This window comes from Centroberyx gerrardi, chromosome 17 (assembly GCF_048128805.1).
Source record: "Centroberyx gerrardi isolate f3 chromosome 17, fCenGer3.hap1.cur.20231027, whole genome shotgun sequence".
In the NCBI taxonomy this organism is placed as follows: Eukaryota; Metazoa; Chordata; class Actinopteri; order Beryciformes; family Berycidae; genus Centroberyx; species Centroberyx gerrardi.
Genome location: NC_136013.1, coordinates 5,987,249 through 6,008,749, shown reverse-complemented (window position 1 = coordinate 6,008,749; position 21,501 = coordinate 5,987,249). Strand labels below are relative to the sequence as shown.

General features: G+C 44.3%; 1 protein-coding gene across 3 annotated transcripts in view; it reads left to right on the top strand.

Moving 5' to 3' along the window:
• Nucleotides 1–21,501, top strand: part of actn1 (actinin, alpha 1) — a 50,666-nt gene that overhangs the window by 11,780 nt on the left and 17,385 nt on the right. For all 3 annotated transcript variants that reach the window (XM_071896521.2, XM_071896549.2, XM_071896537.2), the window contains exons 2-8: nt 12,065–12,179; nt 12,581–12,700; nt 15,236–15,322; nt 15,926–16,013; nt 19,166–19,244; nt 20,019–20,100; nt 20,592–20,677. In XM_071896521.2, the coding sequence (XP_071752622.1) occupies nt 12,065–12,179; nt 12,581–12,700; nt 15,236–15,322; nt 15,926–16,013; nt 19,166–19,244; nt 20,019–20,100; nt 20,592–20,677 (657 nt within the window). The remainder of the gene's footprint in view (nt 1–12,064; nt 12,180–12,580; nt 12,701–15,235; nt 15,323–15,925; nt 16,014–19,165; nt 19,245–20,018; nt 20,101–20,591; nt 20,678–21,501) is intronic.

Here is a 21,501-nt window from a genome sequence, read left to right as displayed (position 1 = left end):
TTTTAAAACATCCTTTGTCAGCATTTTCTGTGAAAAATACCAAAAAATTTGATTTTTGTTTTCCAAAAGTTCAAAAAAAAAAAAAAGAATTTTCACAAAAATCCTCTGTGAACTACTAACTATTTATTTGTTCATCAGAATGAAATGGAAAATGAAACAGTAAAATGTAAAGTAGAATGCGCTCTGACTTTGACTATCCACTGAGAAAAAGTTTTCTAACTGATATGCAAATTCACAAATTTTTTATGAGATGTTAGCTATTTGGATATGTTAATAACAAAATAAAAGTCATGATATGAAAGTGTATTTGTATTTATATACAACATATAAAACTTAATTCTGATTGGATGATAGGAATTTGTCTTCCTGTTCACCTGTGGCGCCTCGCCTTGATAACAGAAAATGTTGCGTCTCTGTTCTCAGTAACATGTTGGATTGAAAAGTAACACAGATGTGCTCGGTCCCAAACTAAACACACAGATTCTGTTGAAATCCTGGTTTTTAAGAGTGCAGTGTGGGCCCGCCCAGCCCAGCTCAGCGTTTCTCTGAGTCAGGTGACAGTCAGCGGTCAAAGCAGCGAGCCCCACACTTCCCATCACACTGCGTTCAGACTGAGCGGCAAACTGAGCTCTAGCTGACTCATGACTGGTGTGTTTCGGCTTTAATGAATTGTAGCGGTGTACTTCCCATCACACTGTGTTTACATTGGCATCTGACTGCTGTCAGAGAGCGCCTGTAGCTCAGTCACCATTCAAGTGTTATGACTGTACTGAGTCGTAGTAAAGCTAAGTTGTTTATTCCAAAGAAAAGCCTTTTCTCTTTGTAGTCCAGCCGTGCAGATCCCTCCGCCCACCTTCACAGGTCAAGTTCCCTCTGTTCTCTGTTGTCAGTTTATGTCTCATATATTGAACAAAAGAAAACGTATACCTTCCACACTGAGTCTTGCTTTACTTGTGCAATGTTTCAACCTAGTCTACAATGTTTTAACGCCTGACAAAAACCCAAATTGGGTTGATATCATACAAGTAAAACTTAGTGGAAGAAAGATTCAGAGTATGTGGCTACTCTGTACTCTTGGTAAAGTATTGACCTCACATTTACCCTGCACCTGTATGCATGTACAGTAGGGATGGGGCGATATGTTTATCTCACGATACAATTCGATAAACGATATGGGGTGCACGATTCGATACAACCACGATACGATGTAATAAATAAAAGTTTAGCAACAACAAAGTCTGACTGTGCAGAATTATGTTTATTTCTGAGACACAAATCTTTATAGCGATGGCATTGGCTTGCTAGAATGTAAGCAACAATTTAAAAATGTCATTACAAAGTGTGAATAATACAATTTAGATGGAGAGCTTGTTAAATTGTGATGGTCAAGCCGTCTCATTTGTGATTACCACAGCAGAATAAAATGGAGCTAATTTTTCTGCCCCACGATACGTATTGTCACATTTTTGTATTGCGATCTATTGAATTTCGATATATCGTCCCATCCCTAAGGTACAGTCTTCCATGTCTTTGTGTTATGTGCCATAAAGCCAAGTGGCAGCATCAACACATATAGGAAACAGGATCCGCTACACAGTGGCCTTTGTGCAGGAGAGACTCTCGCTTTGAGCCGGTGGAGCGGGGAGATACATGTTCAAGCTGGGCTTTTGAATGACTTGTTGCTCAGCATGGCTGCTTTGATGCCTGGGCTCCTCTATTTGAATAGCATCTGCCCATGGATTTGCATCCAATTTGCATGCTGTGAGATCAGCTGATAAAAGGGCAGAATTTCTATCAACCCGAGTCACGCTCGGCGAGATATATTTGTCAGGACGTCGAACAATCCCTTGTTTTTCTCACAAAGTACAGAGACTTTACTGAAGAGGGATGAAGTCGTTGAAGCAGACATGTTTGATGTGGCTTTTTGAACCGTATTACTTTGAAAATCCTTGAAAGTTTGTGGGTTTGAGAAAAATGAGGCCTCAGAGGTTTTTGAAAATGAATGGATGGCCTTCAAAGTACTTGACTTTTTTTTTTTTTAGAAGTTCAAGTGTAACACCCAAATTCATCAATATGCCTCAGCTCTCTCCATCCTAGGATCAACACTTCACATCCTGAGGAAAACCCTGTGATGGAGATTTGTGTTGATACAGCAGCAGTTTTAAAATGAATTATTTCACCAGGATTTCTTGACTTAAAAATTATACCTCTATGATATCTAATTTAGATTTTTAATGTCATGTCTTACACCCAAAACATGGATTTGATGTCTAAATGAGGGATGAGCAGGAAATTACACAGTGAACTTTCACTGTCACACACGTTTTGTTGTTGACTAAAACGCAAGTAAACTCGAGTTGCGTAGGGCATGTGTGTGTGTATGTGTGTGTGTGTGTGTTTGTGTGTGTGTGTGTGTGTGTTGACATGTTGGATATCAGTGAGTGTGCGGGGAGCCGTGGACGTGGGTTTAAGAGCCGCGGTGCAGCCAAGCTGTTTGTTTGTAGGTCTCCAGGCTTTTATGGTTGTCATAGCAACCCCCCAGTGTTAGGTGCTCTGCGGCATTTTTCACAGACGAGCCACTCTTTGTTGGATGAACTCGGCTGAGGAAAGAGCTATTACCACACTTTGACTTCTCTTTGTAACACACACACACACACACACACATACACACACACACACACACTGAATATGCATTAGGGCCAGCTTTGGGCCACAAGAGAGTAAATATCATTGCGTTGGTCACAATAGCTGCTATTCTTTGTCAATCTGCACTTTTTGGCTGGCTCACTGCTCCGTCTGCACACACACTGGAGCGGGGGAGAGTGTGAGCATGCAAATGTGCGAGTGCATGTGTTTGTGTGTATTTATACGCTCTTGCTTCAGTATGTGTGTGTGTATGTGTCTGTGTGTGTGTGTGCGTATGCGCGCTTGTGTGTGTGTCTGCATGTGTGCGTCTGTACACACTGTATGTGTGTTTCTGTGCTTATTTCATGCACTTGAGTTGGTGCTCTTGGGTGTGTTTGTATGCATGCACGCGCGTGTGCTGAAGCAGCAGCCAAAGCAATAGATAAGTGTAATGGGATGACTGTGCTGAGTTGGCAGTTTGCAGTAACGGCCTGTTTGAGCGCCTGGTTGGATGAATACCTGAGACTGGGGAGACTCCCTACCGCTCTCCATCATGGCTACAGGCTGCAAGAATGGATGCTTCCTCTCCGCTGCTCAACCAGGAGTGGGGTTGCTACAGGACAGTGTGTTTTGTAGCATCTTAATACCTGTGTGTGTGTGTGTGTGTGAGAGAGAGAGAGAGAAAGGGAGAGGGAGGTTTCAACTGTTTGGGGAAATGAGGGGAGCAAAGGATCAGGAGAAAGAAATGAGAAGGAGGAGAGAAATTCTTTCTTTAATGAAATGTCTCACCAACTTTCACTCTCGCACATCCAAACTCTTGGAGGATGAGCAGAGCTAAGGAGAGAGCGAGAAGGAGAGAGATAGAAATAGAGAGAGTGAGAGAAAGAGAGGGGGAGAGAGGTCCAGCGGTCCAGCTCTGAGGGGGAAACGAGGGAAGCTAGAGAGCCACAGTTTTGGGTTAATACTGGCAAGTGTCAGTGCAACAAATCAGACCAGCTGCAGGGAGGAAGAGAGAGTCTCATCTTCCTCCACACACACTCATATACACACACACACACACACTCATATACACACACACCACATCTGCCGGCAGCCTCAGCTGAGCCTAGTAGTTTTTGGTGTTTTGGGAGTTGGAGATGTAGTGTGTGTGTGTGTGTGGGGGGGGATCAGGTGGTATCCTCCAGTGAGCTTTACAGGAAGGAGACAGAGGGGATGAATGATGCCCTCTGACCCTCTGAGCGCACTATCCTTGCTAGTTGGCCCTGTCCTTCCTCCAGTAGGGATACAGACCGAGAGAGAGAAAGACAGAGAGAGAGAGAGACACAGAGAGAGAGAGAGAGAGAGGCAGATATTTCCCCTTCATCTCTCCCCCAGGCTCAGCAGGCAGAAAGGTCATATTGTTCCTGTCCGTGACTCACTCCCAGCAGAATGGATGGAGCAGTGGCTCTTTTTGTGTGGAGGTTACATGCTGTTCATGCTGAAGGTGTAAATGTCTGCGTGTTGGGGGGCCTCCTGTCTCTCTTTCTCTCTCTCTCTCTCTCTCTCTCTCTCTCTCTCTCTCTGTCTGCCCACTCGTTTGTTTGTTCGCCTGTCTCTTTGCCTCAGGTAGGGTCAGAAATGAACGGGGGCTCGGGGGGGGGGAACAATGCCTTTGGAAGTTCAGAAAATGCCTGTGAAACTAAAAATGAGGGGGCCCCCAATGATTAGGAGAACCATTTTTTTTGCTTTTCACATTGTTTTCCATTGAGTTCATTGTTTGTTTCATTGTATTCATGCTTGAATGGGGCTACTGTCCCTCGCGGGCCACTGTAGGTGATTTGTGGGAGCATATGACCGATTCTTTCCAGTGTGTTCTGGGAGAGAAAAATGGAGCAGTTTCTGGTCAGAAAACAACCAAATACACAGCCTGCAGAGGCAGAAAATGCCTCTGATTGTTATTCTGTTCATGTGTTCATGTGTAAGATTTAAAATAAAACAAATCTTACTTGTACAAATTGAGCGTTTATTTGCCAATATGCAATGCACGTGTTATTTCATAGTTCAAGAAATTGCCTCTGAAAAGGCAATAATAACCCTAAAAATCAGATCATGGGGGTAAAAAATGCCCTCTGAAATAAAAGTCTGTTTTCCTTTCTACCTCTCTGTCTGCACGTCTGCCTGAGTCTTCATCTGTCTCTCTCTCTGTTCATTAGCATATTCTTGTTTTTACAGCGGCACGAGTGAAGCTCTGCCTTCGAGCATCAGGTTTTTGAGTTTGAGTTTGCATGCTGTCTCCCTGCTCCCTCCTGTCTCCCTCCCACTCAACTGCTGAGATGGAATTTGTGTTTGAGTGCGAGCATCACAGTGTCTCTGCCTGCCAGATGCGCAGAGCGAGGCGCAGCCACAGTGCCGCAGTCTGCAGCCCGTCCCGTCCCGTCCCGTCCCGTCCCGTCCCGTCCCGTCCCGTCCGGTGTGTCCGCTCTGTCCCCCCGTGCTTCACTCTCACATTCACGGTGCAGCTTGGCTCTTCTCTTCTCTTTGTTCCTCCTTAATGAGGGCAGCAGTAACCTGAATCTGAGGCTGTGATCACACTGCAGACCTTCATGCTTCATGCTCAGAATTGACACTCATATCTGTTTTTTGGTTTTTTTTGGGACGACTGTTCATTTCTATTCTAGAATGTAACCCATATCCAACACCAATATGAACTGACAGCGATATTGAAAATTCATACATGCACAGAGCAACAGTGACAAAGACTGCACATCTGTTTTTGTATCTATGCTTCTCCTGCTTATTTCAAACTTTTCACTTATGGTATGTGCCTTTCAGTTTTGACTGAATTGGGGCGTCAAATACCGATCAAGTTGGCTATTTGGTTTTCTTTCCACTGTTGCGTCTTGTTGTCCTTCGTGCTAATGCTGACTCAGCCAAGCTGCCTCGGGCGCCAACATTGCAACAGTTGTTTCAGGTGAACGGAAGAAGATTTACCTATTGTCATGGCAACACTGACAAATTCTGATTTGAAGTACAGGTTGCATGTAGGTCGCATGCCTCGGGATCCGACTTTGTACCACATTGTACCACATATGTACCCCAGAATTGAAAAAATGTGACTCAATGCAGCTTTTTGCAGTTCAAATTGATTAGAAAACATCCGATCTGTGTCACACATGTGATGGAAAAAAATCAGAATTAGGACACCTTCAGCTGCAGTGTGAACGTAGCCTTAAAGAAGGGGATATGTGACCGAAATGCGGCAGTTCAAGTCCCCGGAACGGTTTGGAAAATCTGAAAAGCTCTCTCCTCCCTTATCAACTACCACTGAAGTGCCTTTGAGCAAGACGCTGAACTCCCAACTGCTCCATGTGTAACACTTCTTTCCTTTGGTGTTGCTGTAAATCAGCACGTGTTCTCAGTGAACTTGCCTTGTTAGAAGCGATGCTCTAATCCATCACACGTTCGGGAATCATCTGGGAGTCTGCGGCGTCGAGGTAGGAAGGTGCCGCAGCTCTCGGCAGCCTCGTTTTCCTGGCGCACACACACACACACCGCTTTCCTTTCCACCGGCACTTTCTGGCCCCCGCGAGTGAAGTCGGAGTGAAATGAATGCAGCAGAAATAGACTTAACAGGAGAGAAATGACACTCTCACCTCCACGGGGCACACAGAGGTCTTTCTTCCCCCCCCTCCCCCCCTTCTCAACGAGACGGCCAAGTATTCATTCTGTATTATAGTTTCTTGTGTCGTGGATTATGAAGATATATGGCTTTCCCTCCTTCCCTCGCCTCCTCGTGGCTCGTTCCTACTGGCTGGTCGAACATTCTGGAGGAGACGCTGGAAAGATGTTTTTCTAGACGTTTTTCTTGCAATTCGTCTGCCTCTCTTGCCGGGGCTGCATCAGGACATGAGAGGCCCTCCGGTACCCCGGGCTGGAGACGGGCTTGAGAAACTGGCTGCAGCGCTGAAAACCACTTTCCTGTGTCAGACGGCCTGCCAACAATATCTGCCTTTCCTCTCTCCCTAAATTTGTCTGCCTGTGCGCTTTGGATATGGCGAGAGGCTCGCACTCATGAGCTGGCTTGTTTCAGTGAAAGGATTGTACTAATATGGAACTGGCAGAGAGGCAGGAAATATTTTCCTAACTGAGGTTGATTAATGGAGTGGGAGGGAGGGAAGAGTGGATGGAGGGGGAGGCTGGAAGCAGGAAGAGAGGTGGGGAAAGGAACAGGAGAGAGGAGAGATAGCGGGGTTTTGAAGAAGAAGCCAACGCCGCCGCGGCTCTGGAGTGTCTTATTTCGGTCGCAGCTGAAAATGAGAAACGTTTGCATCATCTGTCAAGATATTGTTCACATTATGTGGCACAATCAGGGAGTAGTGGAGTGGGGGGAAACTCAACTAAACCCGAGTTAACCCTCTGTTTTAATTAAAGTTCATAAGTATCCGACGGAGTAAACCATAAATCACCGAGTTCATAGTTTACACATCTTTTTTTTTATTTATGTTCCATTACATCACTGAGTACAATACCTTAGATGCCTTGCTTTACTGTACTTTTCCCGGTTTAGCGCTGTGTGTTCGATGGTTGCCATGGGAAAAGTGTTGCGCGTAATGACACCGGCTGGCAACTTTCCCTGCAGTTGATGCGGAGCAGATTCCTCCCGCTCTTGACCCCTGTTGTTTTTACAGCCAGCCTCAGTTCTGGGAGGCTGAGACAGGAGAGAGGAGGCAGACGCGAGCAGGAGGAGGCTCCATATTTTACGACCCCCAGTTCCTCCCACAGAGATATACTGTATGCTTTTCGCCGGGCTCTCGTTACACACGGAGATGTTGTGCTGCGGCTGAAGCACGCCATGTTAAGCCCGGGTAATCAGAATCAGAATGATTTTCATTGGCGAGTATGTTAATGAACAGGAATTTGTCTCGGGGACATTGGGAGTACAGAGACTTCTTAACAGCTTACAGAGATTCACAGCACATACTGACAACGGGACCTCACACACACACACACACACTGCACAGAGATCATGCAAGACACACTGCAGACAGCAAAGTATACGTATCACTCTACATTTATACAATCAACGATCCATAGCTGATCTGATGATTGAAGGAAAAATCCACCCTAAACCACTTTAACACTGTTAAAAAAAAAGCAGCTATTGGCGGTCCTTGCCTTTCTGGGCCCATTTTGTTGTTTGGTGGTAATGTAATGATATTTCCAGTGCAGCTACAATGGAGTTTGGCAGCAGAAACTTTTTAAAGCATCAATGCTAAACGTCAGGTTTTGGTGTCAGTCCCTCAGAACCAAAGAGCGAGGGCTTCTTTCTAGACTCACCATTTTGCGCCGATATTCAACATCATACAGGGAGAAATCCATCGTAGAAGAGGCAGAGAGACCAATTTCTCCACTGACAGTAGCCTCAATAGACCAGAATGCAATGCAGCCACAAGAAATGTTGCGTGACTCACCTTTACTCAACTGGAAAGACTCACTCTTGCTCTTGCTACACCGTTGCTATCGATATTACTCTCTCCTATACAGATGTAACCAACAGTCAAATGCAACAAGTTCCCGCCTGCTCTCTGGGGATTGTTGACAGTAATTCTGGGAACTGTCGGAAATCACAATCTTAAGTAGAAGTAGATGAGTCAGGTTGAGGGGAAGTGGGTACGCCAAAAAAGTTAATTAACACAACATTTCCCATAAAATGCATTGAACATCACAGATTGTTGATATATAACAGTGTAAGAGTGTCTGAGGGTGGAGTTTTCCTTCATTCCTTTAAATACAGCATTAATTCTCTACATATCATATTTTTTTATTCAAATTAGCATATTTAACCTATGATACTCATTCTGCCACTTCCCCAGCTATACATAGTCTTTCCACAAGGGGAAAACCCAATGCTTACAGTTTTACCGAAGCGATTGCGTTCCTCTGTCAGCTCCTCCAGCAGTCTATAGCACATCAATTAAATTATGTTCTGAGTTTTGTAAAAATGATTTGCAAAGCTAAACTGGAGGCATGTGGAGATGAAACGCACAGCTCTAACTTGTGTATCTGTCTGTCTGTCTGACTAGAAATCACTCACTCTCTATCCCAAGAGCCAGCCAATTAACACTGGTCTCCAGCTTAATGCAGGCCAGTTTTGGGTGTGGCTGGTAAGGTTGCCTACTCTACAAGTCCAATACAGTGAAATGAACAGCAACTTTTAAATGAAGATTCGGTTTTGTGGACACGGATAGATAGCAAGATTATGCTCCTCCAGATTAGAAGATTATGTGACAATCACATGAATTGGACATACGATTTTCACATTTGTTTGCATTTACACGTCTGTTATGTGAAAATGTTAGCTAATGGTCACGTTTAGGGAAATAATACAACTTCTGCTTGTTTCTACTCGTGTGTACTTGTGTGGAAATGTATTTCTCTCACTTTTCGTGCACGTTATTCATATTTTAAGATTATGTTAATTTCAGAAAATTTCGTGAGAGCAGACTGACTAGCCACTTCAACAGGTATTCATTTGGATGTCCTACTTTTTTCTAGAAATCTAAATGGCTTATAAAACAGTCTTTACCTTGCCGCCGTGGCCAGTGGACCAGTAAGTTAGTCCCCTGCCCTGCTAAGAGCCCCAGAACAGCTCGAGGGCCTGGGAGTGTTGACCGCAACACAGCCAGGCGGTCATGTGACGGCGCAGGTGGCTGCCAGCCTGGACTTGCTGTGTGCGCTCCTGCCAAACTGCACAGTGACCCAGAGAGTTAGTGGAGCCGCAGGAGGGCCGGCTAATTCTTGTCAGGAGGCGGCCTGTTGCCTATTGCCCGGCCCAGAGCAACCAAACTTACACCCCCACCCCCACCCCCACCCCTCTCCTCCTCCTCCGCCTCCATCTCATTTAACAAGCTAGCATTCCTCTGGTGAACTTTTGCCGTTTTCACAACTGTGCTCTTTGCACAGTTGTGAAAACCTTTTGACATTTTCATCAGTATGTTCTTAAAGCTACACTAGGCAAGATTTTTATGTGAAAATACACATGTTTATCAGCCTACATCACAAAGTAGGGCTGCAATACAGAAGAGCATCCTATCCCCCCATTTGAGACCCCATAGATTTGCCCTATTTGCTTTAAATTAAATTCTGGTCTTGGGGATGGACACTTCTCCACCCTGAAGAATTTAAACTCCAAATCCAAACCTGCTGTCTCCTAAACAGCAGCGAGCAGCCAACAACAGCATCACCAACATCAGATCTTTTTCCTCTCTGGTCCCTTTGGTTTCCTTTGCTGTAAAGCATCACAGACCAGCTGGGTTGGTAAACATGAGCGTGCTGTGTGCAGTTTACTGACATCAAATTAGAGGATTTCTGGGTTTTTCAAACAGTTGCCTCTTGCTGCCATTTGGAGCTGCCAGCATGCAAAGTTGCCTTGACTTTCTTTTCGTAAAAATGTTTTAAGGCTTTTCTGTTTAATTAGAAAGAATGCATTGGAAAGTGACATGACACAAGGGAGAGAGAGAGAGAGAGAAAAGGGGCTGACATGCGTCAAAAATGACCCACAGCATCCTGAGCACATGGCCTGCACCCCGACCTGCAGAGCCAACTCCCTCCTCTTACACTTTCATTAATTTATAGCCTTGTTAGTTGCTGACACCACAACCCTTTTTCAACTGCTTAAAGACTTTGGCTAGCCTCAAGAGGGACTATTGATTAAAGGTTAATTGAAATATCTTTGGGCCTGTTGGGGGCTTGACTTAAATCAGGAGTAACTTGGCGGGACTGTCTTACATAGCACCGGGGGCCGAGGGCGTGTGGCTGCCAGTCGTTATTTGCAGAACACATCAATCTTCAATGCTGGTCTTTTTCTGCCAGCTCCCCCCTTGGAGATAAAATACTATATAATCTGTCCCTTTCCACTGAAGTTCCACATCTTCCACAGTTTCTACAGTATCCACAGGGTTTCCCTAGGCTTTTTCATTGGTTAGCGTCTCTTAGCAAGCTCCACCACATACCATCAAACTCACACACATCTGAAACCCGGCTCTTCCACACTCCAGTTTATTGATAGCCGTGCAAACCTCACGCCACTCCGTTTTTAAGGGTGATCTCATCGCGGAAGTTCCAAGAGCGCTCCGAACCAGCCTGCCAGTGACTTTTAAGTGGCTTTTGTTCCCCGGCAGTGGAAGGCAGGCCAGTGGAAGACAGTGCTGGCTTTCATAAGTGGCTGGCTCTGCTCCTGCAGGTCCTCCTTCAGCGCTCTGGTGGAAATATGGTGCCTGATGTTCGGGCCCTGGGTGTAATTAACCCGGGATCTCATAAAGAGGCGTTCACGGCGGGGCGCGCGGCGGGCCCACTGCTCATGCCAGCTCCTGTTGGGCGGCCGAAGTCCTGGCCCAGATGTTTTCCATTAGCTTGTTAGCATGCCAGCGATGCCTGAGAATCCAAGGCCTGCTGCACCTACTGTATACAGTACACAATGATCCAGTGTGGCACGGCACCATGGATAAAATACACTCCATTAGCATGTTAGCATTGACAAGGTAGATGCACATGGAGAGTTGTGACGAAGTGGAAAAAATTCTCATCCCCTGCTCACCGATTTACATTAAAACTTTGTATTTTTAGCAATGACATACAAGAGAAATTAAATTCTCTTTTCTCTTGCCCCCCTCCACAGGGAGGTCAGAGGTCAGGGTCAGATACAGAACAGCACCCCTGCATCTGGTAGGGATTCAGGGAGTTTTGATCCCAGATCCTCCTGTTGAGGACCGATCTCCCTACTCACTCGGGATGGGACGATACGCTTATCTCACGATACGATTCGATACACGATACGGCGTTCACGATTCAATACGACCACGATACGATGTAATAAATAAACGTTCAATGACAGCAAAGTCTGACGGTGCAGAATTATGTTTGAGCCACAGATTGTTCTAGCAATCATAAACAACAATTTAAAAATGTCATTACAAAGTGCAAATAATATAATTTGGATGGAGAGCTTGTGAAATTGTGATGGGCAAGCCGTCTCATTTGTGATTACTACAGCAGAATAAAATGTAACTAATATCGCGATTCAATTTTCTGCCTTGCGATACATATTGTAACTTTTTTGCTTTGCGATATATTGAATTTTGGTATATCCTCCCATCCCTACTACTCACTATGCCACCCTGCTGCCTTAGTGGTTAGTGACCCAAATCTAAACATGTGTTGTGCATTATTGTTAGCCTGTCATGACGTTAGCCTTGTCGACTTTAACATATTTGGCTGTTTCCATTTCAAGCATAACGAGACTCTGATAGCATCACTATCAAGTTCGCTGTACCTTGCGAGCACCTGGGTGGCCTGTGTGTATCGAGAGCTGGGAATTCCTTCCCTGCTGCACATATATACAGTGCTCTTATACATCTATATGTCTAGTGACAGATTTCTTTTCTCCCTTCCTTCTCCGTAGACATTCACAGCCTGGTGTAACTCCCACCTGAGGAAAGCAGGCACGCAGATCGAGAACATCGAGGAGGACTTCCGGGACGGGCTGAAACTCATGCTGCTGCTGGAGGTCATCTCAGGTAAACCGACCAGCAGACCGGAACGAAAAATAGATGGCATGGTATTGTAGAATTGAAGATTTGGCACCATGCTGATTTTTGATATCAGGATCAGCATCAAAAGTTATCATTCGGTGTTGAAAAGCTCTACAATGTTGGATTCATTCATTGGGATCTCAAGTTTTCTCCTAGTTTCGAGGATCGCTCTGCTCCAATGCACCCTCGAACTTTAACTCAATGTGGCTGGCCATGACACCGAAAACCACAATTTCAGTTTCTTCTATTTCATATATTGGTTTTTAGAACAAAACCATATTTATTTTTAAATTGTGCATTGAGAGGGTACTGGCAGACTGTGCTGTGGCAACAACACAGCCCTCATCCTCTTGTCTATCTGCCTTTTGTCTGTTTCCTGTTTCCAGGCGAACGCTTGGCCAAACCAGAGAGAGGCAAGATGAGAGTCCACAAGATCTCCAACGTTAACAAAGCGCTCGACTTCATCGCCAGCAAAGGAGTGAAGCTTGTGTCTATTGGAGCAGAGGGTGAGTGAATAATGTCACATCTTAACCGTCTTACCGTGACGTTTTGGCAAAAGTCATTTGACCCTCAGTAGGTTTATTTACATCTCAGTTTGCTGCACATCAGTTTTAATTAGACTATCAGCCAAGTCGGGGAAATCAATAGAAACCATTTTGCTGGATCTCCTGCTGTAAATACTTCTGTATAATGTAGTCTCTCGCCCTCTCTCCTGTTACCATGGCAGTGCTGCTGGCTGCTGTGCAGTTTAATGAGATCCTTATTCCAGAGTGTTCCGGCGGAGGTTGTGCTTTGCAGTGCATTTTCTGAGAGCAGATCTTAGGATCAGCAATCCCCTCCGGGCTGAGGCTGCTCATTGTTCAGCACAAATAACTTGGGGATGTCCGTCCTCCTCCCATTAGAGAGTAAACAAGACTTTAGCAGAGTAAACACTCCCCTCTCTCACTCTCACTCTCTCCCTCTCTTTCTCACACACACACACATAGAGAGAGAGTGACAGCCCTCTGGCCTTTTCTAGAATTGACAGCGTGTAGCCTGGTGTGTTTGCACATGTCACACGTCATAGATTTGAGGACAAAAATTACTTATTACTTACTGATTGATTTATTTTATTAAGTGTGTACACCAAGTAATCTTAAAATATTTGAGGGTAAATAAGAGCCCTTGTAAATGAGTGAAATCCAGGTTAAACACACAGTGGCTGAACCGGTAGAGTGTGGTTAAGTCTTAATCGCAGTGCCATGGGTTTGAATCCATGTCCTTTGCTGCATGTCATCCCCTCTCTCTGCTCTGTCTGCTCTCTCCACTGTGACCGTCTAATAAAGTAAAAAAAAAATGCAAAAAAAAATCTTTAAAAAAGACACCAAAAAGCAAAATAAAAACACCCATCTGTGCCTTAGACCCCACCCACCCATCAGTCTCTGACCTAAAAAGGTTAACCTCAGCTCGGGGGCATCAATTGATCTGACCCATCGAGCTCCTGGTGTCCAGCTCTCATGTCTGTATCCGCCCTCCGCTCCTCCCCCCCCCATCATTAGCCCTGTCTGTCCCTCCCTGTACGAGCCATGCATGCTAAAAGAAATCTTGATGAGGGAAAAAAAAACGCTTTTAACATCAAACCCCGGGGAACTCCAGTTGAAAATCAGCCAACTTGTGCATAACACTGGTGCATTTCCAGAAATGCAAATCAATAAAACAATGAAATAAATCAAAATTTTTCGCTTTTCCTCGTATTTCTTCCTCTGTATGCCTCTCTGCTTCTCTTCCCTGCTATACTTGCTCTCTTGTCCGGGGGCGAACGCACACAGAGGCCGGTATAAAAGCGCCTAAGCCAGACCGGCATTCCAGACAGATTAGCCGACTGGAATCCCCTCCTGGACGCGCGGCCCTGCTGCCCAGCTCCCCGCTAGCAGTGGTAGGATGGTGGGGTGGTAGGGTGGTGGGGTGGTGGGGTGGGTGGGGGGGGGGTTGGAGGCGCAGGGCCATACGACGCTTCGGGAGGTGCGTCAGGGGGAGAGGGAAATAGGGGAAGGAGGGGAGGGGGATAGTTTCAAATGGAATTAACAGGATTTGTGTTCCTCCCCCAGGTTGATCAGTCATGTTCTTGAGGCCTAATCTCAACATGGATCTACATGTCAGCCCTAACAGCTCCACCCCCCCCCCACCGTATCGAAGCTCCTAATTCAATCCCAGCTATCTTTTGCACCGTGCTACATGCACGGACGTCCCAACTGACATTTCACAGTCACAAATTTGTCCGTCACGGTTGAGCGGCTGCGGTGCCGCCGCGCTCCGTGTCTTATTGGATTAGAGTAAGAAACGAATGATTATTGAAGGCGGGCAAACAGGATGACCTGTTGAAGGGGATTTTCATTATCAACAACACGGGGAGGACCGGACAGAGGCAGTTCATTCACAGCCGCCAATTACAGGCACACTGTTGATGCACAGCTTAACAGATCCAGACTCAAAAGATTGAATCATCGCACATTTCATTCACAAAGGCCTGGAACCGGCTGACTCAGTTTCCTTTAATTATGAACAAGTCACTGCCGATGTAGAAAAGTCATGTAACTGCAATTTTGGTGTTGAATTGAAAGGTTTCATAGTCATTTATGTGTTGAGTTGGGTTTCTTGACCCCTGGGCCGCTGGAACCTGTTTAAAAACACATTGGCAAAAATACGTTCTTTGTCTGTCACTTGCATAATGGTGTTTTCTTTCCTGTTCTGTTTCGAAAGGGCAAAATGAATTGCAGTTAGTAAATGCCAGTCATCGTGAATATGAAAAAAAACAACTTGGGGAATAAAAACATATGTATTTTTTTGTTTTTCTGGTTGTTTGCTATTTAATTACTCTATCAGGCCACTATTGTTTTGACTCTTGCACTCCTTGTTTTCAGCAGTTTATAATACTGCCAATCTAGAAATTTAAACTTATTCTATCGCTGCAGTAGTCTCTGCAGCGGTAGAATAAGTCTCTCTGAATAAGTCAAATGTGTAAAATGCAAAATGTAAATGTAGTTGCTTTCCCCTTGTTGCAGAGATCGTAGATGGTAATGCTAAGATGACCCTGGGAATGATCTGGACCATAATCCTCCGCTTCGCTATCCAAGACATTTCCGTGGAAGGTACTGTGTGTGTGTGTGTGTGTGTGTGTGTGTGTGTGTGTGTGGGAACATTTCCACACTCCTCTCATTAATTCACTTTACTGAAAAGAACTCCCGCTCACTGTCTTCATTTGCAATTGAAAACACTTTTATTGACACAATGTTTCGGCACTGAGACCTTTGTCACGGATATCACTGAGCTTAAAAAAAACCCCAGAAAAATGCCGGATATAGACTTTAGATAATGTGCGCTAATTTGAATATTAATGTTTTGGAGAATATTATTTTCCTATAGAGATGGAAATTGTTACGATACGGTTCTTTTCTTGTTTAACTTATATAATGTACTTACAGTATAATCCAATTGAAATGTGTATGGCCTTAGATCTCAATGCAAAGTGATTTAGAGTATTTTATTTTACTGTTTTGGATAGACTACAATACCTCACACCTCTTGGAAACCAGAGAGCACGAAACATCCGGGCAATCACACATGCTTCCCATTCACCTCACCTCCACTTAATCCGCCACTAAATGGGGATTAGCGGTAATAGATTGTGAATCGGTCTAGGTAAAGCCTGAGAGTTTCACTAACTTTACAATGATCCTTTTTCCCCACTGCAGAAACATCCGCCAAAGAAGGCCTCCTGTTGTGGTGCCAGAGGAAGACTGCGCCCTACAAGAACGTCAACATCCAAAACTTTCACATCAGGTAAGGCTTTGGGTGGTAAAACATAAAATGTAATAAATGCATAATTGTGCAAACATGCCCCATGGCAGTTAGGGATCATAGCAACAAGTGGTGGTAAAGGTTAGAGAACCGGGCTTATGACCAAAAAGTTGGCAGATCAAATCCCTGGATCAGCGGGGAAAACTGGGCCGGAGAAAGGGAATGAGCGAAGTTGTTATCACACAACCAGATTTTTCTTTGGTCGGAACCATAGTGGAAAAGTTTACTTTGTTGCATTTTGTTTGATTAGGCTCACACTGCTCAATTAAGTGAAACAGGACTTGTAAACAAAAGTCACATTCACTCACATGTAGCTCATTTATGACACAGTTTTGATAATCATACCACAAAGTTAAAGATTTTGGCGGTTAAGGGAGTCAAAACAAATCCAATCCCAGACCCTGTAACTTTAGCTAAACATGATGGACTTGTCTGCGCTCTTTGCTGTATTTGACATCTGTTGTTCATACTAGTTAAGAACACATGAACAAATAGCTGTATTTGAGCATCAGTCCAGACTGCGGTTTGCCCCGTGTTCATTTTGTTATGCTAGGCTTTCCAAGCATGAGTAAATGCTGGCTATCAGATGTCAGCATCCATTGGTGCCATCTGAGTTCAATTGGTAAACTAAAAAGGGTAAACTCTCCAAAGTTTGAATAAACCGCTCCAAACATGCTTGGTGAAAATGCAACATAAGACTCCAGTCGAAGTGCTCTTGAGCAAAGCACTGAACTCCCAACAGTGGATCTGCTCAGCAGCCAACAGAACAACACTGCAGTGGGACTGACCGCCCAAAAAGTATGAGTGAGTGAATCCTTCCCTCCTGCTACTACTGTAAATAAGAGTATGGTATTCGATTTGCCTGGTTAAATTTTTTAAAGGATTATATGCATACGATTTGAATACAACAGAAGTTAAATGCAAGACTATACTAAAATACATAATTGTGGAAGCAGTCCATGATGCGGCACAGATGATCACCAGACCAGTTGAGTAGGAGAGGAGGTGGGGAATCCTCTAAAAACGAAATATCAATTAGAGCATTTGGATTGATATTCCAGTATTAAAGTGCTAATCTGCGATATCCTTGCTGGGTTTTTTTTGTGTGTTTTTGCACTGCACTTCCCACTTGGCAATCCAACTTTGTCGCCAGTAACGTGGATTTTCTGTTGATGAAGTTTGAAGATTTTTCCAGGGAAAAGACCTACCAGACACCGGGTGTTTAGAACAGAAAAATGTAAAAGCTTTCATGAACTGGGTGTAGGTTTAATCATATTTGTGTTATATCAATCAGTTAGACAGTAGGAAAACGGACATTTATTTATATGAAAATGTTGTGGATTACTACTTTCAAGTCTTATAAATAATTAACTTGAATACTGAGGCATGTGAACACCTTATCCCATTTGCTGTAGATGCTTTCTGGTCTTTGTAAGTTTTTTCTGTTGTGATATTCAGCATAATCTGTTCATTTTCAACTTCAATAGGAGCTAGTATCCTCAATACTATGTTCGTGTGTGTACAACTTTCCACTCCTTGTTTCATACGCATGTGAGAACCGGTGGGTTTAGTCAGGAATGAATCCACGTGGTGGGATGACTGTATGAGTACTGAATTATTGAAAAAGGACCAGTGTGAGCCTCAGATGTGGATGAAAGCCGAGGGCGAGAAGAGAGGGGAGGGAGGTCATTTCAGGAGAAGGTAAAGGGAGAGGCCAGATGATCCTGCTGCCGGAGAGGGGCCTGTCAGCGCAGGGGCCCGGCCTTTGATGTGGTTTCTCTGTGAGAGATGATAGCAATACGTCTCGGTCAGGAGATGAGAGGCAGAGGTGGACAGAGGACTGAAATATTTTACTCAAGCAGAAGTATCGCTGCTTCAGGTACAGCGGTCATTGTAAAAGTCCCCCTTCATGCATTTATCCTGCATCTATTCCACATTACAAGTTATTCAGTAGAACGAAAATAATATATTGCAACAAGAACCCTAGTATCTCTCAATGGAAACCTGATTTTTTTCTTTGGGATGGAGCCCAAGTGCTGCAGTAGTTCTACAAGCATCCGGTAAAAATTAGACCAAAATGACTATATCTGTAAATATTACTCAAGTCAGAGTAAGATTACTTGTCTAGAAAATTACTCTAGAAAATGTAAGTAAAAATAAATCTCAGTACAGAAGTAGTCAAGCAAGAATCAGTATTATCAATATTTTCAATATGTTCCAAAATGTCAATGCAAACTTTATTTGTATGGCACATTTCATACAACAAAGCAGCACAATGTGCTTCACAGAGCAAATGTGACCCTCAACAGTTAACTGATTACCCGTTTTGGCACCGTCCTCGAAAATAATTTGATGGGTCATTTCCACTCTAGTTTCCACTTCCCTCATCAGAGAGGCGCAGCGGTGACCTCCTTACTGTCTCATTGCTGTTCTCCTCTGACATCAGAGAGACTGGGTTTGTTCCCAAAATACCACTTCATTCCAAAAGAAATGTGCATCTTAGTCTTAAAATCTTGCTTTTCTTAAAACAAGTAAAAACATCTGCCACAAGGGTGAGAAAATTCCTCTTGTTTCTATGCATTTGATTCAAGAATTTGCTGGAATCAAGGGATCTTATCATGATTATCGTGCTCTGCCCCAAGCCACTTGACTCAACAACATTCATGTGACACTGCAGCAGAAACATGTGACATTTTCTCACCTTATTAGAATATCTTCTTCACTGTAACATGCTTTTTACACACAGACCCAAGCCAATCAAATGTGTTCCATGCGTTAGAGCCAGCTTCAGAAGAGACTCGGGCCATGTGGTTCGTTAGATAACCTGTCACCCCATTTAGGCTCTGATAGTGATAAATCTCAGCGGTGTCATGGTAACACAAGGACCTGTGACTAGGAGGATGTGGGTGTGTTACATGATACTGATTAGAGAGACAGACTGAGGGAAATTGTCTTGATATCAAAGAGCAAAGTAAAATTCCTTCTCCATTCGTCATTTCATTAGGTTTCACCTCACTTTCACCCATAACACAGCGATTTGTCTCTCTCTCTCTCTCTCTCTCTCTCTCTCTCTCTCACTCACTCACTCACTCTCGCTCTCTCTCTCTCTCTCTCTCTTAATCCCTCTCTCTCAGCTGGAAAGATGGCTTGGGTTTCTGTGCGCTCATTCATCGACACCGTCCAGAGCTCATCGACTACGGAAAACTGCGCAAGGTGAGCGTGTCGTCTAACATACAGTACAAGACATAAAGCATAGAACAGCCTTTAAGACCATGAATACTGATGCAAATTCACCATATGTCATATTATATAAGCAAAACCAACACAAATACAGTCAGAAAAGGAGAAGAGCAGCTGATCGGTGTGCTATGGAGACCAAACCAGGTCAAACAGTAGTTGTAAATATGTTTTTGTTAGTTTGTTTAACCTGGTTGGAATAACCTGCTTGAGTGGGGTTTACTGCATCAGGACAGTTGAGACAGTGTCAGGTAATTTGTCAGTCATGTATACTAAATTCACTTTCATATATTTTCCTTGAATTTTCTAACTTTATGGCACAAATTTTATTGTCCTAAGCATATTGTGCCACGCATCTGGTACCAAAGTAGACTAAAACAAAGTGTAATTAAGTAACATGCAGATACTATTCAGTGGTTTAATTGTGAGAGAGTGTTATTCCCTCACAAGGAGTTTTGGATCTTGCTGTATTCACAAGTAACAAAAGGTCGAAAAAAAAATACTACATTGCGTAAGACATAGGAGCGCTCACCTTGATAAATACAGTTAGTACAGGAGCAGGAAAGACGTTTCAGAGCATGATCGGAAAAAATAATTGCCAGTATCTACTTTGAATTTGCAGTTCTTCTTTTTAACTTTTCCAGATGCCATTAATTGTGCTACTATAAAACGGCAGCACTGCAGAACCCAGATAATACAGAATAATTCTTGAAATCTATAAAAGTCAAATGTCTCTGCTCCTGGCGACAGGATGATCCCATGACCAACCTGAACACAGCCTTCGACGTGGCCGAGAAGTACCTGGACATCCCCAAGATGTTGGACGCAGAAGGTAAGCAGTGGAGAAAATGTTACAATGATGATGAGGAAAACAGGCTTTGTTCTAGTATTTAACTCTCTTAAACACATGCAGACGCACACACACACACACACACACACACACAGACACACACACACAGCCTTTTTTTTTTAATCTGAGTCTGCAGTTCTCTCTGTACACTCAAATGAAAGACTTCATAGTGTTTCTTCAAGTATTTTTGTTCTATTCACTTAGAAAGTCTTACTCTGTGTGTGTGTGTGTGTGTGTGTGTGTGTGTGTGTGTGTGTGAGACAGACCGCAAAGTTAGCCTAGTCTATCAAATCCTGCCTGTTAAGCACATCTGGAGAGTGACGCAGCGTGTTTTTCTTTCTTCCCTGGATATTGTTTATGTGGAGAACTAAACCCCAGTTCTACTTCCTGTCTCTTCGTTTATGTGTCCTCTATTTAACATACACCCCCCCCCTCCCCCCTCCCCCCTCCCTGACCTCCTCTCTTCCCCACAGACATTGTGGGCACTGCCCGTCCGGACGAGAAGGCTATCATGACCTACGTCTCTAGCTTCTACCACGCCTTCTCAGGCGCCCAGAAGGTATCCCAGGATGCAACGCCTACCCCTCCTCCTCCTCCTCCTCTTCCTCCTCCTCCTCTTCTTCCTCACTCCCCTCGTCCCTTGTTCCTCTGCTCCTGTGTTTCTCCTAACAGTGGCCTTCTCTCTCTCTCTGCAGTGCACAGCCCGCCCCCCCAGGGGTCGCTCTCCTTCACTTTCCGCATGGTTCACGCCACCAATTGCATGATGGGACAGCAACACTCTGTTCTCAGAGGCAACGGGCACAAGCGTGTCTCCCGTCTACCCCCGATATAATAGCACCACAGGACACCCAATTCTCCCTCCATTCATCTCTGATTAGAGTTTTGTTACGCTGAACAGAGGCTGAGCAGAGTGGGAGGTGCTGGGAAGTTCGTCTGATAAATGACGATGATTGCCGATGATAAAAGCCACGGTGGCTGACAGAGGGAATCAAATTACCCCGAAGTCTAGCATGGTGGGAAAGATGCAACAGTTTAAATGGATGGTTATGTTTAGCCTTGACAACGACAGCTTAAATGGAGGGTGGAGGAATGAATGAAATTAAAACCGGCACTTCAAAGTCGAGCGGGAAGCTGTCGTTTCGTTTTAATGGATAAGCGCAGTCTGGTTTAAGTGGGTAGTCTGTTTCCTTGTTTCTCTGGAACAAGTGTTGTATCTGACACTCAAGACTTTCTCTATTGGATAATGATTGTTTGTCTGTTAGTTTGACAGCTACCTTGGAGCATCTTCTTTGTGCGGAGTCAGACGCAGAGCACAACAGGAAAACAGGCGTCAGATTGTATTCTGTCTCTTCTCTGACAGTTAGGGAGAAACAGAGCATCGCC